This window comes from Rhagoletis zephyria, unplaced genomic scaffold (assembly GCF_001687245.7).
Source record: "Rhagoletis zephyria isolate East Lansing unplaced genomic scaffold, Rhagoletis_zephyria_1.1 Rzeph_scaffold_04059, whole genome shotgun sequence".
NCBI classification, from domain to species: Eukaryota; Metazoa; Arthropoda; class Insecta; order Diptera; family Tephritidae; genus Rhagoletis; species Rhagoletis zephyria.
Window position 1 is genome coordinate 30,536 of NW_016161142.1, and position 22,800 is coordinate 53,335.

General features: G+C 36.4%; 1 protein-coding gene across 2 annotated transcripts; it reads left to right on the forward strand.

Moving 5' to 3' along the window:
* The first annotated feature begins 5,889 nt into the window (after nucleotides 1–5,889).
* Nucleotides 5,890–21,893, forward strand: LOC108370189 (putative ATP-dependent RNA helicase TDRD12). Of its 2 annotated transcripts, XM_017625476.1 has the most exons (12): nucleotides 5,890–7,512; nucleotides 7,575–7,721; nucleotides 8,981–9,160; nucleotides 9,223–9,405; nucleotides 12,486–12,593; nucleotides 12,670–12,849; nucleotides 15,715–15,786; nucleotides 15,857–16,212; nucleotides 16,281–17,736; nucleotides 17,796–18,299; nucleotides 18,367–19,299; nucleotides 19,790–21,893. In XM_017625476.1, exons 1-12 carry the CDS (start codon nucleotides 6,115–6,117, stop codon nucleotides 21,485–21,487), a joined length of 7,215 nt encoding a protein of 2,404 aa, XP_017480965.1. In that variant the 5' UTR covers nucleotides 5,890–6,114; the 3' UTR covers nucleotides 21,488–21,893. The 2 variants fall into 2 exon arrangements, with proteins under 2 accessions (XP_017480965.1, XP_017480966.1); XM_017625477.1 differs by lacking the exons at nucleotides 12,486–12,593; nucleotides 12,670–12,849.
* The last annotated feature ends 907 nt before the right edge of the window (nucleotides 21,894–22,800 follow it).

Sequence of the window (22,800 nt, forward strand, 5' to 3'; positions counted from 1 at the left end):
AGTTCAACTCGAAAAAGCAGAAATTCTAGCTAAACAAAAAACCTATTATAACATTATGAAATTTATTAAGGGCAAGAGTCTACCGGATATCCGATCGGATATCCGAATCCGGCNCAGGATAACCGGAATCCGGTTATCCGGAAAAATTTCTATCCGGCACATCCCTAATATAAACAATGTTGGGCAATGTCCAACATTTGTCACTAGAGCCACACAGGAAGTCCTTGACCTGACTCTCAGCAACAATCTGGGTAATAATCTAAATGGTCAATGGTGGGTGTTTTCGGAGCTTTCCGTGTCCGACCTCAGGATTATCCGGTTCCTGCTGGGGGTACAGGCCAGAGCAGGGACTCCAAAGAGGAACCCAGAAACACTAACTTGGAAAATTATACGAAACCATTACATTTCAACCTACCCGGGTTAGAGAGCGACCACAAAACAGGCAGCTGTATGGCCTTAAAGCATACAGTTTATAGGCTAACGGATATAGTGAACTTTAACTATAGCTGTCCCGAGACCCAAACGAAAGGAAAAGGGAAAACAGTGAGGTGGTCTCGGGAACTCTCATAAATTCGGAAAGACACGCGCAGGCTATTCAATAAGGCCAAGTGCACGGGATGCTGGGCAGAGTATGCGGCTAGTCTAACGAAATACAGCAAAGAGATGAGAAAGGCGTCCAAGCAATGGGTTGTGCGCTGGGCTTGGGACCCGCCACGTAAAAACCACTTCCAGTGAAGAAGCAAGGCAAAGCCTCGGATGAGACGACCACGGCAAACGTTTAAAGGACTACGATTTTAGGGCATGCACCTCGAATGTCCGGACCCTTAATGGGGAAGGTGCCTCTGCCCGGCTGGTTGATGTCCTCGTAAGGACAAAAGCTGACATCACCGCCATCCAAGAAATGCGTTGGACGGGGAAAGGCAAGCAACGTCTGGGGCCTTGCGACGTCTACTACAGTTGCCATGTAAAGGAGCGCAAATTCGGTGTTGGATTTGTGGAGGGAGGGAGACTCCGTCGCCGAGTACTGTCGTTCACCACCGGTGGACGAGCGTCTAGCCACAATCCGCATCAAAACGAGAATCTTCAACATCTCGGTCATCTGCGCCCATTCCCGGACGGAAGAGAAGGATGAGGCATCCAAGGATCTCTTCAATGAGCGCTTGGAGCGCACGTACGAGCGCTGCCCCCGTCATGATATCAAAATCGTGCTTGGCGACTTCAATGCCAGGGTGGGCAAAGAAGGGATCTTTGGAACCACCGTCGGAAAATTCAGCCTCCACGACGAAACGTCCGACAACGGATTGAGGCTGATCGACTTCGCCGGGGCCCGAAACATGGTAGTATGCAGTACTAGGTTCAAGCATAAAAAGATCCATCAAGCTACCTGGCTGTCTCCGGATCGAAAAACGAGAAACCAAATCGATCATGTTGTGATAGACGGAAGGCACGCTTCCAGTGTTTTAGACGTACGCACACTCCGAGGCCCAAACATCGACTCGGACCACTATCTTGTTGCAGCCAAGATACGCACCCGCCTCTGTGCAGCAAAAAATGTGCGCCCAAATATGCAAGGAAAGCTTAACGTCGAAAAGCTGCAATCACAACAGACAGCCAGCGCTTTCGCTACTCGACTCTCACACCTGCTCTCAGAGAGCACTCTTCAACAAACACAACAAACCGACATATGCGAGCAGTCTAACCACTCATTAGGTACCGCCGCCGAAGAAGTAGTCGGATTTCAGCGAGCCCGAAAGAATAACTGGTACGATGAGGAGGGCAGAGAAAAAAGATGCCGCCTACAGGGCCACGCTGCGATCGGGCGCAACGCGCGCTATGTGGGACCGCTATAGGGATCTGAAGAGGGAAGCGAGACGTATTTGCCGCAATAAAAATTGAGAGGCCGAAATACGTGAGTGCGAAGAGCTTGAAATGCTGGCCGACAGGAAAAAAAATCAAATTGGTTAAGAATTCATTTCAGTTTGACATTATAGCCTGTTTCTTAAGAGAGACTCCTGTAAGAACAATAATGGCGACCTAGTANTGCCGCAATAAAAATTGAGAGGCCGAAATACGTGAGTGCGAAGAGCTTGAAATGCTGGCCGACAGGAAAAAAAATCAAATTGGTTAAGAATTCATTTCAGTTTGACATTATAGCCTGTTTCTTAAGAGAGCAATGTCAAAATCAATCACACTTTGTTTGATACATTTTGTATACAACCATTCAATAACTACAGGTTGTAGCAATCGTACGAAAACAACATTTACCGTTGGTATGAACCCCTTGTGTCATCAACAGCTTCTTTATCCCCAATAAACACCAAAAAAATATTTCTCCCACCTTGGAAAAATTCATAGGTCTCAACTTGATATCCAACATCATTCTCCAACTCATCTCTAACCGACGCGCAGATACGTAAAAAGTGATAGAGAAACGAATTTTTAATCATCAAGTGAAAAACGAAAGCTATATAAAGAGGAAAATTACCAACAAAAAGTAAATAATCTTCAAAGTATCCTCAAATAATCTGGAAAGAAAGTAAAACGGGAAGTGAATCAAGTGGCAAAATCACTGTCGGACTGTAAACTGAAGTGAATGTAATACGATATTGATTAACTACATAATACAAAAGGAGTAATAAAATGAAAAATTAATATTTAAATTCATCTATGTATGTCGTTTCAATCAAAAAGGTATAAGGTATTTTATTATTTCAGCTTCAGTATTTCAAAGATATGTTTGAGACCAATTGGAGAATTACATTTCCACAGCATTTTCTCAACTTGAGAAACAGTCCTTTTTCCATACAAAGAAAAATTCCCTTTTTGTTGAGAACGCTATGATCCTCCACTTGAGGTACTGTTGAGAAACAACGTTGGAGATTTGAGAATTACCTTAGTTCTCAACTTAATCTCAAGTTGAGCTAAAACCTAAATGTTTGTTGGGTCTATTCATATTCGTATGTATATGTATACCCTGCATACCAGGATTTCAGAGTATTCTGAAAGGTTTCATATTTTTTTTAAAGAATTTTCTTTAAGAAATCGTACAGAAATTTCTTCACTAGTTCTTGTAAACCGCTTCATATGTTTCTCTTTAAAGAATCGTAACGAATTTCCGATACTCTTAAAGATTTCGGGAGCATTTGTTTGCAGTGTATATATTTACGTTTACGAGTATGTATGCGCGGATATGTAAACAAAACCGAAACAGGCGATAATTTGACACAAGCGTGCTCATAAGAAGAAGCATGGCTTCTATCGCTATTACTTGTGGTTGATACGCCTTGAACCATGATTCAATAATACAAGGTGGTATCAGTTGTGACAGCTCGATTTGGCACTGCCTTAGCTCAGTAAAATAAGAAGAAAAAAGGGAAGAAATTAATCCCCATTTGGGGGAAAAATATAAAATTTCATATTTTCTTCTAAACAAAATTAGCTCTTCTATACTATATTCGCAATGAAATAAAATAAAATAAGATATAATACCTTTTCGAGAAATTAATATGTGTATACTAAGAAAAAATAAAAAAAAGTCAACTATATTATTAGGCAAAGAATTGTTAAGCTAAGGCAGCCAATATGGCGGAATTAGAGCGCGAAGTTGCCAACCGATAACACCTTGTATTATTGCATCATGGCTTGAACCGCCTTCTATCAGCAGTGTTGCTAACTAAAGAACCGAAACCCCCATTCCGCTTTGAAAAACGCCCTGTTTATCCCATTTTAAAATACGAAAATCTCATTTATGAATATTAAATATTAAAAGATTTTAATAACAGTACCAAAAAAAGTGTTTTTAGCAGCCAGTTCTAGTTGTCCGTTTTCACTTTTCTTTCATTGCACATGGCCTTATGGTTATCTCTACAGCTATAAACACAGCCGTAATGCGACTCTGATAAAGATTTTTTTATCTCGTTAACAAGGCCTTTCTGTGCAATGCAAAAATTAATTATCCAATAAGTAAAATTCATCGACTTTAAAAAAGTGGCTAGTTATTACAAAACTACCTTTATGGAAAGGTTGTCAGCGTGCATAGAAATGCTTATTGGATGTCCTACCCGTCACAGCACGATATGTTTTTTTAACATAACTATACGTTAGCTTCCCATTGTTTAAATAAGGTACTTTTAATATATATTCATATCAAATTAGTATTGTTCATTTTACTCACGAATTATGTGTCATCAATAGTGACCCATTACAAAATACTGTCCCACCCGTCATAGCTAAAAGTTTTTTTTTTCAAATATAATAATGTCATCAAGCATAAGATGGACCCTCCTTACATTCTATTACATAGATTCGAGAAAGCCGCTATGCACGAAATATTTGGATACAGTTTGCCTAAAATTAAGAAACGAATCCATCAACCCCGGCACTCTTGAAAAATGAAAATTTGTTGTTGAAATTATATAATTATAAAATTATATAATATCTGAATTCAGAGGGTAACAGTTTAAAACTTGGCAAATTAAGGGTTAAAGAGAAATTACTTTACCTTTTGAGGAAAAACGAGTTTAAATGTCCCACCCGTCACGTTGTAATGCCCCATATATGTTTGAATAAAGAGATGTAACAATGAATGAACAGCAAATAAAATATAAAAACAATTACACCACAATTTTTTTTTTAGAAATGCCATTAGGAGACATAACTTTCCACGCGCCCTTTTTTGGTGTGAAAATCCCAAATAATGGGCGACACTGTCTAGCAGTTGGCCAACTGGTTGGCCGATAAATCAATGCGTGTGTGTGGCCTTTTAATATTCATATCAGGGATGGAATCTCAAAATTTCAAAATGTGCCGAATGGTCTTCAAAAATAGTGCCGGAAACAAGATGAAAGTGCCACAAAATTAGATTTTTTAAGGCGTTTTAATATTTTTAAAATACACTGAAGTAATATAATAATTATTAATTAGCTAATTTTTTACAGTAAATCACTTTTATGAAGGATTCCTTAGACATATATAAATTCATAGTAAAATTAAACAGAACTCCAATCATGGAGGAGAAATACACCGAAATATAGGTATTACGACATTTTTACACACTTATACGTATTCATGTACCTATATGCGAAATAATGACAGTGAGACATTTTGACCAGTTTCACTTATTCTGTTCATTGATTATTTTTCGAATGATTTTATATAAAAGTCTTATTCATAATTTAATAAACACAATATACGCACAAAAATCGTCACTTTAAACTTTGCACAAAAATTATAAAAATTCAGCAGGTTTTCCCAACCACAAACTTTTATTTCAAAATTTTTAAGGACTTTCCAAGTTTTCATTTTAAGGACTTTCCAAGTTTTCATTTCATGCATTTTTTTCCATATGAAGTGTGTTCGAAAGNTAAATATTATAAAAATTCAGCAGGTTTTCCCAACCACAAACTTTTATTTCAAAATTTTTAAGGACTTTCCAAGTTTTCATTTCATGCATTTTTTTCCATATGAAGTGTGTTCGAAAGGTTTTCAATTGATGAAAATGTATGTCAGAAAAAAAATATCAAAAATCATCGGGATGTTGGAGAATCTTGCAATTTTATTTAATGGACTATAAAACTGCAAACTTAGAATCTTTCTAAAAATTCCTAATTAAAAGCTTGTTGTTACGAAAACTTACTTTTCGTACTGCGTATTCACAATAGAGTTCAGCGGTTTGTAAATATTTCCCACGGCTCTTAATTTAATTTTCAGTGCTTTTAATTTTCACATTTTGTGTTTTCTTAATCAAATTTCTGTATGATTGTGCCAACAGGTTGAATTGTGCGAAAAGTACTTCTGTGAATGAAAGTACCAAAAATGGCACTACTGTGCCTGCTTTTTCATCACTGATACATATATATATCGATATGTCGTCTTTATCGAAACATATGTGAATTAACCATCCCTTGCAATCGCTTAATTCTTTTCCTGGCGCTGTTTGGAAGCTGTTGATCAGGAGTATTTACCTTCAACTCTAATTAACGGCATTTTAAAATAAATATTCTCTAACAAAAAGAGCAGTGTGTGAATAAGTGCTCAAATTTCCAGCATTTCTCCGGCGTTACGTCAACTTTTCTTTTTTGTGGCGTCCCGGAGATTGGATGCTTACGACTCGCAATGGATTCGGATAGGGAAAAACACATTTCTGTAACACATTTCATAAACCCACAATTGTTCTGGTTTCATGAAAATACTGTTCCCAATGCGGACTTCCATCAAATTATGGAGATGGAAGATCAACTCGAGCAATACTACAAAACTCATCAACCGTGGACCCAGAACGTGCGCAAGCCACAAGTTAAAATGCTGGTAGCTGCAAAATTCTTAGCCTGGCAAAAAATGATACGAGCACGTGTTGAACATATTGCAAACTTCAGTAAAAATAATCAGGAAGGTGAATTTATATTGTGGGCAATTGATTATGGTTTTCCCTTTCAAACCAAATCGGACTATATCTTTCGTTTACCGGATAAGTTGTGTAATAAAGTTGATCGCATACGACGTGGGGGACTGTGTGATCTTTCTCCAGCTGAACAGGATTTTGATTTTCGAATGAATTCTGTTGTAACAAATGCCAAAGAACTTTGGAGCCAACGCGCATGCGATCTATTCGACAAACTGCTAAACGAGTCTGAATCTGTAGTGTTTATTGAGAAATTCAAAACCAAGGACCACATATGGGGCGATGTAATTGTGACTACGCATTTGGGAGATAAATACAACGTCCGTGATTTCCTTATTGGTATGTGTTTGGCAATGGACGCTAAGGAAGATTTCCGCAGCAAGTGTCTCAATTTGAAAGCCACAAAAATTTTGCCATGGATGACAAATAGTGGCAATAGTAAATTCAGTGTAAACAAAGCCTTCTTGTGTGCCCGTAGCGATCGTGACGATAAAAAAATACAGCAATTGGTTAGCGTGGAAAGAAATGACTATGCAAAGAAAAAAGTGGAGGATTGGTGTGCACGAAATGAACTAGCGACATTTCAGGAATCGCCTGACATCGAAGCCGATATGTTACTGGGCAGTATTACATTTGACGATTCAGTATCGAACATTAATTTTGAAATTCGAAAACAAGAATTCGATGAAGCCGGGGAATTAGCGAAAAAAGCAAACCTGACGAAGAAAGAAAGCCCAGAAAAGCTAAGACAATTTGATTTCGACTCAAGCGGTGAATCCCATAAACCTTTAATTGAAGCGGAAAATAACTTTGATTTGAGGGAAAAACTTATTGATGATGTAGAGTCTGTCTGCGATGAAATAAATGAACAAAAACTTGGCATGGCAGGGGCATTGACCAAATCAAGAAAAAATAAATACGACCGAAGAGAATTACCACCAAAGCCAAGCAGTGTTGATTTTGATATGAGTACTGAGTCCGAAAAAGAAATAAGATTAGCAAATAAAGAAGCACAAGAGAATGCTGAGCTCCTAAGTGGGGTACAATCGATGGCTTCAATGAATACGTGTATTTCGTCTAGGAAATTAAGGTTACTGGAAAAGCGGAAGCAGGTAAAATTTGACTGAATAAAAAAAAATCAATCATAAAAAATTTCAATTGATTTCCTTAATAGATGAACAAGAAACAGTCTTATGAGCCAAATGTAGCCAAAACACAGAAGGCGTTGAGCATTGAGAACGTGTGTCATACGAAAAATAATCTCATAGATTTAAGCTCTAATGCGAGCACTGCTATAGACTCGGACATAGAAAAACAAATGGTAAGTAATACTATGTTTACATAAAAGTGGATTATCCTCATTTTCGAGCTTAACTCCCAAATCTGTAATTAGAAAAGAGTTTAGACATACAAACTTCGTCCCTCGTTAATTTGTATTTATAAAATAAACTCGGATAAAACCGATAATATTTCCGTGTCCATTCTAGTTTTGTCGTTTATTTTTGTCGTAATTTTTCAGTTAAATTGCTTTCGTGACATAGGCTGTTAATTTAGTAATAAAGGTGATCACAGTGGCACAGAGAACAAACGCAACTTTTCCATGAGTTGTGAGAATAATTGACGGTTAATAATCTAAGATTTGCCTGTGTAAACGAGGTTAATAACAAATGAGCTTTGTTTGATATTGTATTTATATGTAAACGTACTTTAAGGGTACAGTAACCGTAATCATAAAAATATTAAGATTACAATTACTGTAATAGTATTCATGTAAATAGGATTACGATGACAGTAGTCGTAATCATTAAATTTCTACGATTACAAATAAGCTATTCGCAAAGAAGCACTTCGTGATTACGATTACAGTAATCGAAAAACTAGTTTTGCTTAGAGCAAATATTGATATTTATACACAAAATACATAGTTCTAAGTTGTGAATTCGCGTATTCGTTTGGATTTGTTGTAATATTCTAAACAGAATCGTCGTCGGAGTACATTCAATAAAGTTTGATTTTGATTTATATTACTACTTGCACTTTAACTAAATTTTACACAATTTTCGGTGAAAGTTCCGCCTAGTTACTTAACTACTAAACCTCTACAGAATGTGATTAAATGAAAATCAACATTTTCTTAATTACTATTTAAGATTACAATTAAAGTGTTCGTAATTGTAATTTTCATGATTACAATTACTGTAATTGTAGTCTTAAAATTTTTAGGATTACAATTACAGTTTTCGTAATCAAATATTTGGTAACTACGATTACAGTAATCTTATTCCTTGAATCTTTAAGACTACAATTATTATAATCGTAATGGTAACATTTATGATTACAATTAAAGTAATTGTAATCGTGTATGATTTAAGGATTGCAATTAAGCAATCGTAAGTTAAATGTAATCGTAATCATAAAGTGCCCAGCTCTGCTCAAATCTATCTTGGTAAAGTAAAGTCTGAAATCGATTAGTTCAATTTTGTCAGTTTTAAGGTCTATATATTTATTTTATTATTTACAATTTACGCAAATGAATCTGCCTTTAAGATTTCTGTGTAAATTATTTTGTTTTCATAAAAGCAAAAAACTGTTTTGGAGGATTATGAGAACAGCACCTCTAACAAGAGCGCTGTATCTTCGTCGACTGCAAATTCTCGTCACAAACAAGAAGAAAGTAACACTGACAGTACATCTAATACAAACGAAATTAGCACACCACAAAGCTCAAGTGCATCAAAACGAATGGAAAGGCTTAGAAAGGTACCTATCCTGAAATCATGAAATTAAACTACTATGAAATTAATATTATCCTCTCTCAATAGAAACGCTTGGAACATATTAAAGCAGATATGATTGAAACTAATAAACATGATGGTATGAAAGAGGATTCATCTAACAACAGCAAGAATCAAAATCACACACAATTAAGCTGCCAAAGTGAACACAACGCCGCGACTACTAAGACCAGCGCTCATATTAGCCGTTTGATGAACTTGCGTAAGAAGGTAATCCTAGAAAATGTTCAAAACTCATCCTAAAAATTCTTTACATTTGTATGTATGTATATTTGTTTGTATATGAAAACGAAGTGAATGCTTAATGTTGAATGTCTACTTTTTGTATATGTTACTATACATAATGAGGAAAAGGAGCTACAAAGAGTTGTTAAAAACTTAATTGTATTCAAAAGTTGAATGACGTGGTCCTTTTCAAAAGTCTGTCAAACTCAAAAATTTCCAAAAGAGATTGCAGGAGCAGTTACACCTTGCATGTAATGTGGCTTTCGAAAGCAGTTTTCAGTACGCTGTTTACACGGGAAAATAGACTTTCGCTTTCGTGTGACGGCTTGCATTGCACGTTTTACTGCACTTTAACAACTTAAAATGGCATATTTGATCTAGCGCACACAAATCAACTGTCTGCAACTGTGCAAAATACGAGAAGTGGCTGGGAAAAGTGTTCTTTTTGTTCTTGTGGTAAGCAGTAGGCGTGTGTATGTATAAACGCGTGCACGGTGGAGAAAATCTAAATAGGGAAGTCACGTTTTATCAAGTTTTGGCTGTTTTTCTTTATTGAAAAAAATGTTTATTTTGTTTTTATGAAAGTATAGCTCACTATCTAACAAAAACTATGTAAATCAAAATTTTAAATTTTTTATTTAGAATTAAAAAGATTTTGAGGTATGCTGTTTTATAGCCTATTAAAAGTAGCTAGGACTTACCTTTAATTTTTGGCAATATTTTTAATGCTTGTTCTTCCATATAAAGTACGTTCGACAATTTATATATGGAGAAAATGAGCAACAATTTCATCAAAAAGAATTGGAAAAATTCAACATAAGTCCTAGCCACTTAAAACTTGGACTTTATTGTAAAAAAATGTAATGGGTTATAAAAGTGCATACCTAAAATTTTAAATTTGGTTGAAGATTTGCGAGGTTTTTCCAAATTTTGCAACAAGTTTGAAACTTTGATTTATATGGTTTTTTGCTATAGTGTGGACTACATCTGCATAAAATTTTTTAATAAATTATTTAATAAAACATAGTATACATAAATATATCGCATTTTTTCAACTAATTTGCTTCCGTTTATCATGAGACAAATATGTATGTACATATATGTGAGACGTTTCAAGCCATAGAACACTTATATCCATCGACACAATTTTTGTTTAGATGTCTGTTTTTGTTGACGCGGAACGTCCCATTAGAGGTGTCAAACTATCGATAGTCACACCATCGATAGTTTTGATAGTTTTCAGAAAAACTATCAATATTCACGATAGTCTCGAAAAAACAAAACTATCGATAACACTATCGATAGCGCTAAATCAGTTAGATTGCTTTGTTTTTACAGGATCATAGTGAAATAAATATTATCTTATAAAAGTTATAATCATTCAAAATTAAGTAAATGCTTAGCCAAAATACTTCTCTTTTTAGAAAGTTCAAAAACAAACACAAGTTATACAAACAAAACAGGATTTACCATTAACATATGTATGTATTTTGGCCTAAATGTGTGCATATTTGAATATGACGTCAGCATCACACTTAAAAACAAAATTTTTAATTCAAATTAAAAAATTCCAATAATTTTAAAATAATTGGTAGAGATGATCGATAGTCCTACTAAACTATCGATATTTTCGATAGTATAAGAAAAAACTATCAATGAGTATTGATAGTCTAAAAAAATTGAAACTATCGATACTATCGGTAGTGCCATCGATAGTTTGACAACTCTACGTCCCATCCCTCCAAAAACTTTTAATTTTTTGGAAAGGACTTATTTTTGTATCAATGGAGTAACGCAATACAAGTCGCCTCACGACAATTATCGCTTATCCATTGCATTACTGTAATGCAATGGCAAGAAATTTTACATTTATTCGATTACCTCCAATGACATGCACATGTCAAAATAATGCATTCTGTAAACGAAAAGGTAGGCGGTTACCCTCGATTGGGGCGGCTTGTATTGCTTTACTCCATTGATACAAAAATAAGTACTTCCCATAAAAGTTAAAAGTTTTTGCTGGGATATGTATTTTGCTTTCACTACATTCAAACAGACGCAAGCGACGTACGTCATGACTGCAGTTAGGTGTTGGCGCATACAAAATTTTGTATTTGAATTTGATAAAAACTTGTAGCTAGCCAGTGACAGAAATCTCTATCAGTCTTTCCACTCAAATGATTTGTCAAATGATAGTCACTGTTCTTGCAGGGTACTTTGCCGTGTAAACAGCCAGAGAGTCCTTTTTGCAGATTTGCAGAAATCACCTTCGGAAATAAGAATTGGAAGGTGTAACTGCCCTTTCGAGAAATAATATCAACTTGCGCGTGCTGCACTAGCAATTTTCTGCTGCAAGTGCTGTCAAACCAATCAGTTGTTGCCGTTTGACGCGTTTTTTTTGGCGAATTTGTATAAAATTATAAAAATGTTGAAAGAAATATGAAAATGATGTGTAATTAATTTATTCTACTGAGCATTTAAGTATTAATGTATTATATATTTTGTGTATATTTGCTGTTTTGTGCACATTTTAGCAGGTTTAGCAAATTTTTCAGGTCATTAATTTTGTGTTAACAAGAAAAAAAGGAGTATCGGAAAGTTTGATTTTCAGAAATAAAAACTGCATTCGAAAGCCACTTTACGTGCAAGGTGTTACTGCTCCTGCAATATCTTTTGGAAATTCTTGAGTTTGACAGACTTTTGAAAAGGACTTGCACTTGCCACGTCTAACAGCCACTTTGCACCTTGCAATTCTCATTTCCGAAAGTGATTTCTGCGTATCTGCTAAAAGTACTTTCTGGCTATTTACATGGGAAAGTAGACTTACGATTTCACATTTTGACAGCAAAATGCGCAGAAAAAGTGCTTGTATTTGCAAATTTAACCGCGCCTTTATTTTCGAGCTCTGCTGGCACTAAGTTTGTGGAAGTAAAAAATGATGTTTTTACTATATTACTGGTTTGACTTATTCATGTACATACATCTAATTAATAAACCGAATTCGCTATACTGTAAACGCCGTTAATCAAAAATTGATTAAAATATTTTTTTCTTGTGATTTTCAGTTAAACAAACAAGAAGAAAGTAACACTGAGAGCACATCTCCTAACACAAATGAATTTAGCACACCACAGAGCTCAAACTCTTCAAAACGAATGGAAATGCTTAGAAAGGTACCTATTCTTAAATCATACTAAATCATGAAATTAAGCTCCAATAAAATCGATTAACATTTTCCTTACTCAATAGAAACGCTTGGAACATATTAAAGCAGATATGATTGAAACTAATAAATATGATGGTATGAAAGAGGAACCAACTAACAACAGCAAGAATCAAAATCACACACAATTAAGCGGCCAAAGTGAACACATCGCCGCGCCTAAGACCAGCGCTCATATTAGCCGTTTGATGAACTTGCGCAAGAAGGTAATCCTAGAAAATATTCAGAACTCATCCTAAAAATTCTTTACATATGTATGTATGTATGTTTGTTTGTATATGAAAACGAAGTGAATGCTTAATGTTGAATGTACAATTTTTATATGTTACTATCCATTGTTACTAACAGCATAACGGAGAGGAGTAAAGAATATGCTGTTTATTGTTATTTGGCAATATAAGTATGTAGAACTAAAAGATGATGTTTTTACTAAATTACTGGTTTGACTTATACATATGCATACATCTAATTAACAAACCGAATCCGCTATACTGTAACAAGTAATTTTTAAGCAAAAAACATAACCGACTTCAATTCTCATATAACAATTTAAGATTATCGTTAATTTCTCCATGATCCAATGATTGAAGATTTAAACCAAATTGGTATGCTAACACCTGTGAGGTAACACCTTTTCTTTAAAAAAAGAATTATAGTAATCGGTTACCGTGGTCAAAAGTTATGCGGTAACATACATATCTAATAAAAAAATCCTACGAATTGATAACCTTCCTGCTTTTTGTGAAGTCGGTTAAAAACTGTTCATCAACACATTGATAAAATCCTTAGTCTTGTGATTGTTAGTTAAATAATCCCTTAAACTTATAGTAAAATAATTTGAATAACGCTGAAAATTTTGCAGAATATACTTATGACGTACATATGCCAGAAAAAAAACGGAAACTAAGCGCTATAAAAACCTATATAAATTACCAAAATATGCCCTTAAATATGTTAAATCAATGAAGTTTAGTTTAATTTTTCCAATATTTTTATTCAATAATCGCGGAATTGCGGTTTAGAAAACTTACTTTTTTAAATTATCAGTCGAAAATGGCATTCTCTTGTTATTTAAAATTCTGTGTTCATATGGAAAAGTAGCTTATGTCGAAAGGTTGGCTTTAGTATAATGCGGCATTCCTTTTATTCTTTAAACGACAAGGAATTTTTTGATGAGACTTAATAAGAATATTGACTTGCTAGTATCGGAACTATTTCTTGCGCGTTTATTTGCTAAAAGTAGTTCAACGGCTCAGCGCCAGCGAGTCATTCGGAATCGTATACTGCAAATGCCGATTTATATTAAAGTCAGCCTTTCGACATAAGCTACTTTTCCATACGAACACAGAATTGTTTAATAATTAGAAATACTCCTTTCCACATCCGTAGATATAGTTGGGCAAAATTTAAATAAACCTATTTTTGCTGGGGAGTATTTCGATAGTTGTGGAGCCAGTGAATAATACGTATTTTATTTTAGCGAAATCCAAATTGTTCATATTATCAAGATCTATTATTCCACATACATAGGTAAACTGCTTTTTATTAAATTTTTTATGCATTTCATTCATTGCAGTCTTACAAAGTAAACAAATCTTGAATATGAGTTTTTAGAACACATTTTTATAAAATATGTAGCTTCACAAATGAATCAAAGCAAGGTACGTTCCCACGACAGTCGGGTCTACGTAACCGGAACGACCCAGATTTATATTTGGCCAAGGACTGTCACTCCAGCATCTCTCCCCAAAAACTCTTTGGGGAACTTGTATGCTATTACAACACCAACAACAACGGGTTATTTTAAAACAAATTCTGCAGCAGCTGTGTAACTAATATATGATCTAAACATACATTTTTTTTTGTTTCTTTCATGATTTTATGCTCTTAAAGCATTCCATCTCATTTTTTGAGAATTAGGATGTTCACGCTATACAGCGTTTCAATCGTTCATACTACAGAGTAGCCAATATAAAAAAATAGACTGTTCACCCAAGAGAGTGTTCATGTTACCCTATGTTCATGCCACCCCGAGTTCACTGTACTTTCAACTTTTTTTTTAATATACATATAGTTACCTTAACTCGCAAGTGGCCTAACCAATAATTTTTTTCACAGATTTTGGGAGGGTATATTGAAATACAGGCTGACTTCCAAAACGTCAATTGCATTGCATACGTACAAAGTTTAATGTTCCAAGACGTCGACCTACAATTGGTTGACAATGTATACTTTTCCAAAACGCATCCGAAAAGTTATCGAAACGCATCGCTGGAGTAATCAGCGCATCAGACACAAAGGTGATACTTGGTTTGCTTTTTGGTTACCATTGGTGTTTTAAAAATGGAAAATGCCGAAATGGTGATTATTGCTTTATTAAATATTCAAAATATGCAATGTTTCGCAACTCTGCATATGCAAACAGTTTAAATACCACAGTAGAACAGTATCCAAACATTGTATTGATACGTTTGGGAAGTCAGCCACACCTTCAATAAAAATTTTAAAGTGTTTGTACCAGAAACCACGGAGTTACATGCCAATTTTTAAAAGGCCATACCTGGTTTTGATATTATTCTTTATTTTTTGTTTCCCCTGTAAAATAAAAAAAAATTGTTGGTTACATAAGGCCTTTGCGAATTAAGATATCCATATGTATATTTGTGTTCAACCTTTAGTAATGCTCTTTCACAGTCGTCGCAGTTTTTAAGCTTTCTGTAAGTGTCAAACCTTTTGTTTGAAACTTTTTAATACCTACTATCAAACAACCAAAATTCGCCTTTATGAACGCCACCTTGTTTCACGCACTTCTATCGTTTTTTATCCCGAAAGGGTAAACAAATTTTCTCGGATATGCAAAAATGAGCACACAAGGTAAATATATTCAAAAATAAACAAAATTGCAAAATATATACAAAATAAGCTTTTTCAAGCATTTGCTTAGATTTGTCAGCCTTGCTTATGATTGACAACTAGTTCTACTTTTTCCCATAACTCATGATTTGTTATCTTCGAAATCTCTATAATGGTCCATTAGTATGAGGGTAAAACTATGCAATGCTCTTTTTCAGGTGAAGGATATTAAGAAAGACTCTCAATTCGAGCTAACTGATTCGAGATCACGTTTTTGGCCACCTGCAGAGGTTTGTTTTAATTGATCAAACGGTTGTAAGGGTCTAGCAAGTACAACACTGTAATTTTTTTCTTTTTAAGTCGCTTAACGAAAAATCTACATTCCATGGCTTACGTATGATACCAGCTGGCTTTGATATCACCAACCTAAATCATTACAAAGACGAAAAGAATCATTGGCATCGTAAAGCGACCACCCGTTTTGATTATGTACCACATGACTCTGATATACAAGAAATGAATGAAGAGGAACTTACAAATCATCGTTCGCGAGGTCGACATGCCGAAAGCTCATCAAATCAAAATAAGAGCATTTTAGACACAACTGTGCCAAAACTAAATGAGGATCCTATAGACTTTGGCAATTTCCCTAAGCATGAGGTTAAGAGCAGCATACCCAAAGCGGAAGAGCAGCAATCATCACCCAGTGGAAGCAAGTAATACCCAGCAAAACAAATTTTAAATCCGATACTAATACAATTGTATATAATTGGAAATATTTCAGTTTAAGCTCCCCTGCTCCGCGAAAATATGGTAGCCGCCGTTCGCTTAAATCTCCAGCTGCTCAAATAAATAAAATTGATGAAATACTTCGCAGTGCTTATGACGAAAAGGAAGGTGGCAATGATGAGATACTGGACTTGAAAAATCTCAACTCTAGCGGCTGCAAAGATGAATCTGATAACACGGAGCTGTATTCTGCTGAAGACGGAAATAACGGCGGGTCTTCGTCGGGAAATGAACAATTTTCTTCTGATCAGCATTCATCCAATAACCGCTCATTGATTAGAAGTCGCTTGCAAAAAAAATTGACTGCACAACATGCACACTTAAAGCATATAGAAGAACAACTAACGTCCGAACTGAATGGATCCAAGCCCGAATCCTTTCGTGTTCAATTGCCGCAAGTATGTGACTTACTAGAAGTTGTGGGTGAGCATAAACTAAAAACTAAATTCATTGACCATTTGGTGCTGGCCCATTCTAAAGTGCCGCTAACCTCGCTATCAACCATATCAGAAGCGTTCTTTCTCAAAGAGATACACGACGAAATGGAGAATATGCGTGTTACCAAGCTGTATCGCATACAAGCTTACTCTTGGCCACACTTGTTGCGTGGAAATTCGCTCTTTGTCGTGAACCCAAATAAGTCGGGCAAAACATGGAGCTATTTGCCCGCGATTTGCAGTTTGGTGGCTTATCGCATACAAAGTTGTCGCCTAGCCGAGACTTATGGTCCTGTCGCTATTATCTTAGTCGCCACTTCGGCACATGTGGAGGTTGTGCATAGCCATTGTAAGCGCTTGCTTTTAGGCGTGCGGCCGGCAGTGACGACAGTTCCTTCATATGGAATCCGCAATGCAAATGATGCAAAAATCCAATTGCTTAATAGTTGCGGCATATTGATAGCGACGCCAGCTAGTTTATTGCGTCTTTTGCAGGATAACGAAAATGAATCGTTAATTGACATAGAGCGGCTCAAGCACTTCGTTATTGATGATTTAGATTTGATGCTTTCGCGTTCTCAGGATGATATAGAAACGGTTTTGAAGACGTTCTTCATTATGTCTAAGCGTAGCGGTAACAAAGACACAGCACAAGCAAACTTGGCTTGGCAGTTAGTGGTGACATCACGTGATTGGGATTCGTTGCTTGTGGCATTGATGCGTAAATCAAACCAACCGTTGCTCTTAATAGGAGATTTTCTGGAGGCGGCTGTGTATGGCAGAGTCATGATATCTATTAAACTGTGTCCCAGCGAGCGTAAGATCGGGACAATTTTGGAATTTATAGAACAAAACGCACTGGAAAACGAACATATTCTTGTGCTGTGTAACAGCGACGATGATGTCTATGAAGTCGTGGATGCGCTTACTACCTCCGCGTATGTGTGTATTGCCTACGACAGCCACGCTTCATCGGATGTGCGCATCTTAATCGAGGAATGGAAGAAAAAGAAGGTAACACACTTGAATACTACGTTTTTTATTTGATATTTATATGAATAGTTTAATTTCAGGTAATATCCTCGCGCATCGTAGTTTGCGCCGATTCCTCGTTTACAGATCTGCGAATCCAAAATGTGTCATATGTCATACATTATTCCATGCCCACATCTTGGACCAAATTTACAGCACGCTTTTCAGCATTAGCGCAAACCTATGACAACTATGTAAGTAAGAATTTCGATTTGCCCACTGGCTCGGACCGACCAACCGCGCGCTCCTTGATATTGCTTGACGAAGAGAATAGCATTCAGCTGCCGCGTTTGATGGATTTCATGAAAAGGCATGATCAATTGAGATTGATACACGCAGATATTTTAGCTGTGTCCAAGCGAGTGTTGATTGAGCGCGAAGAAGGGAGAATACTACAAGGCACGCGTATGTGCCCTTATGTACTTGAATTTGGGGAGTGTGATGAGGCGCGATGTGACTTCCGTCATAACCTTACGCGTTTCGATGCAGTTTCTAAAAAGGATCACATTCCAACAGCCGGCGACATCCGCATACTAATATTAAAGGTTTGTAGTGGTCATATTTCGGAATTTGTGTAACAATTTTTATTTTTTTTGTTGGCATTTTCAATAGGTATTTTCACCCACTCATTATGCCGCCCGTTTGCTACAACATCGCTCACCAAACTCCGCCAAATGGAAAGATATTCGACGCTCCAAGGAGGTCTGCAATTTCAGCATGCAAATGAATTTGCATTATTTGAAACGAGAGAATTGGAATATGCATTGGCCATTACATATAGGTGATTTGTGTGTTTACAAATACGCGGATTCGTATCAACGGGCTCGTATTCTTGAATTGCCAGATGTGCGAAATACGGACATTATTAAAACTATAAAACTAACTGTGAAATTGATCGACGAGGGTAGCATCATTTCTAGTGTTAAATCCGATGAACTATTCGTGTGCCATGACAAATTTAAAGAGTTTCCTGCGCAAGCAATTAACATACGGCTCTCAGGTGTCGTTCCATTCGACAACGAGCGCACCTGGGATACGAAGGCTACTAAAACTGTACAAAAGTGGATAATGACCGATATTAAAATGAATGAGTGTGTACATGTAAGCATCAATTTCACACTTACCGACACAGTTTGGATAAACAACGTAATTGTGATGGAGCAGCTCGAAAAGGTGGGACAATATGTGTACCATTTGAATTTGAAGCGCTCACTATTGGAGAAAAATATTGCGTCAGCAGCTGATTGCAAACGACAGGGCATACGCGAAATAGCAGAGGAATTACAATTACTTGCAAGTGACGATGCAGATGCCACAGTTAGTGACTCTGAAATGGATTTCAAGAGTTGTAGTGAGCACAATGCAAGTAACCTAATAAAATTTTCCTCTAATGATGTGACTATGGAAAGTGAAATGCTACTACAGGCGGACAATCCAGAAAACAACGCAAAAGAGGTGCAGAAATCTGAAGAGCCAACCAAAACCAATGGTGTCAAAGAAGAAGACGAACAAGAAGATTGGGATGCACAATTAGGTGCTAATGAGGTTAGTGTTCCACAATTGAAAGTAAGCAGACGAGTTTTGCGACATCGACAGCGAAACGGTTTTGTGATGTGATTAAAGAATATTTCGACTTATTATAGGATAAATACACATAAAAACAAGCTCATAGGGGTTAGGTAAGGCAGCGCAGTCGAAAAATGGGGACTTAATAGAATGAATTATTGAATGACCAAATTCTAAGACAGAAAGCACTTTAACATACTAAAAGTCTTGCAAATGAGTCAATATGTACGCGGAAAACAAAAAAGTTCGTGGGTGGATATTTTAAGAGCAGTTTGATATTGCAGACAAGTTTGTAATGACAATTGTGGAAAATCTACATACTCCATTATCATAACACTTTCCAAATGTTCGAAAGCGTTTGATATTTCTTTGAAATCAACGAAACATTCCCCGCATCATTTTCGACTGTGGAGTTGCTATTTTTAATTTAAAACGCTCATATCACGACACTAATGAACTCATTTTGCAGATTTATTTGCCCCTACGAATAGACGACGCCCCTGAAAAAAGCGATCCGGCGCCAACGACAGTATTGTCTCAAATTGATCAACCCGACGTTTTAACCACCAAAACATGGAAGGAAGAGTGGCTTGCATTGCCCACAGAGGAGATTGTTAAGGTGGAAATTGGAAGTGAAGAAGAAAATGGTAATTGGGGTGACATTTATTTGCAACATGTCGGCGATGAACAAATGCAAATATTCGATGAATTACTCGAGTTAACTAAATCTCACGTAAGACAGTTGCAGCGAAAGACGTTAATTCCATTTCCTGCTTCTTGGTTCAAGCCTATGCAAAATTGTATCGTACACTATGAAGATAGGTACTTGCGCGCCAAGCTGTATGGCATCTTTAGTACCGATTCTTCAATTGGCGCCTCTTCTTCGTCTATATATCGTTTCTTTTTATGCGATTACGCATGTTTCATAATGGCAAAACCTGAAGATTTGTATAATGACTTTTTGTATCCAACCACCAAAGAAATAGTGGAGTTTACACCTTATCAGGCGGTGCATTGTTCTCTTGCTGGAATTCAGCTAAATCGTTTTGCGAAGACTTTCAAAGTAACCAAAGATTATCTGTTTGCATATGCGGTAAAAGCACAAGAAACAACACCGGTGGACATACCTGACTTCCACATAAAATCTTATGCAATTCTGTTGTATGAAAATGAAACGGAAAACGATTTAAAAACGATTGAAATGCTCAATAAAGCTTTAATTAGTAACGGTGTTGCCACTGTAGATGAAAAAACAAAACATTTTCTGAATATTAAAATAAAACTACCGGAAGTACCTAAGGATTTGTGTAATTTTCAAGAACTTTTGTGCTGCATACAACGCTCGTTTCAACTAGAAATGGAGGAGGCTAAGTACTCGGTATCTCCGTCTCCATTGCAAGCAATTGAACCACCTAAACTTCAAGCACCACAAGAAAAGGAGCCGGTCGCCGGTAGTGTCCTTAATCCGCACAGACCCTACAAACCATTAAATTCCAAACGTCATGGCGTTTCTAGCGGTAGTGATGAAGAGCCCTTGCTATCATCGACGACCAAAACTTCAAGCAGCAGCGATAACGATCAGTCATTTAGCTCACCATCCACAGCACATGATACCACATCCTCATCGATATCTGGCTGCGCGCCTCCACCAGCATTACTAACGAAACACAAACGCCCACATGTTACCTGGTACGATACAGATTGTTTCATCTATTTGGTCATAAACGCGCCCGATATTAACGACTATTACCTAGAAGTAACTGCTGACAACTTGATATTTTACGCCATAATTAACGATCAACCACATGCACTAGTGCTCAACTTTCTGGGTATTGTGGAGCCTTCGTTGATTTCACACGAAATACGCGGTTTAAATGTGATGGTGCGTTTGGTCAAGGGCGTATTCATGAAGTGGCCACGTCTATTGCAACAGTCGATGCGGTACCCATGGATCACTTTCAACTTGAACGCCATTGATTTGACGGAGGTGGAGAAACTGCTGCCACAACAGCAACTGGAAATGATTCTGCAGAAAACAGCAGCACTTAACCGCAGCGACAGTTATAGTAGTGATGAATCTGATGACGAAGAACGCAATCTATTTCAAACATTTACACCCATAATTAACAGCGAGGATATACATGATCCCACTGTTGAGATATTTTGACACCAAAAGGCAATGAATTCCTTGAACATTAAGTTAGGCTACGTATTTGGCATTCAGATGGCGTTCGGCTTGCATTTCTAAAATGTTACCTATTCTTAGACAACGAATTTAAACACATTCATATTTTTGAATATACCAAATAACTGTTATTTTTTTGTTTTGAGAATTTCTTTTACTATTACTTTGAGTAACTACTTGTATAAAATTTTAAGAAACCTACAAGCATACATTAAAAAGTGACTTTTGAATGAAATTCCGCTGCGCTAATATGTACATATTTACATTAATCGTATACATACACACCATATATACCTTAAGAATTTCGAATATAAGTTCTGGGATTTCCAAAGCTAATAGTTTTTGTTCTTAATAAATGTATAAAGAGTGATTCTTATACTCGTATGTATATCAAGATATTTTTTGTTTGGGATAGTCTGGGATTAAAATATATAATTATTTGGGTAGGGTGGTTGAAGGTGTTCTGATTAGATTGGATTAGCTTTAATTTTATTAGTATCCGCAAGTGGCGCTATGCAACAAAAACAGCTGTAAAAATTTGCTTGCATTGTTGGGTGTAATAACCCATTTTAATGGTGATAAATAGTGAAAATGGAGCAAAAAATAGCAGCCTCATTTTAGCCCCTCGCTCGCTCGTTAGTGTGCTCTGAGCTTGCGCAACTCACGAGCAACACGCGTTATAAAACTTCTACTTATACACTTATAAGGCATTCGCACGAGGCGATTTTTCAGGCAACTTTTAGTTGAAAGAAAAAATCGCCTCGTCCGAACGGCCTTTCAACTAATCGCTTTCAACAAAGTTGGTCCCCAGCCAATTTTGAGCTCGTTCAACTTGTTTTTCTTGCAACACTGTGTTTCCTTACATTCTGTATACATACTTTTTTCTTTGTAATTTTACTTTATCTTTCAGCTTCGCTAAAAGCACTTCTACCAACGCTTGGCTTACCAAATTTACGCCAAATGATAAAATTTTGCAATTTAAATTCATTTTCAATAATGTAAATAACAATTCGTGTTGAATCGAAAATCGCCTCGTCTGAATAGGGATGGCAAATTTTCCACTTTCAACTTCACATTCAACTTTTGTTGCCTGTGAAATCGCCTCGTGCGAATGCCCTATGAGGTATCTTTTTATGCGGTCCTTTTTTATGCGGATTTGAGTTTATGCGGTTTTTCAAACACTTTTTTCGCTGTAGGGATTTTGTTTTTTTGAGAGCTTTTATTACATTTTTTCAATGTGTAAGGGGCAATGCTTCTGATAAATAATTTATCTTTGTATTCTTACATACAAGTAA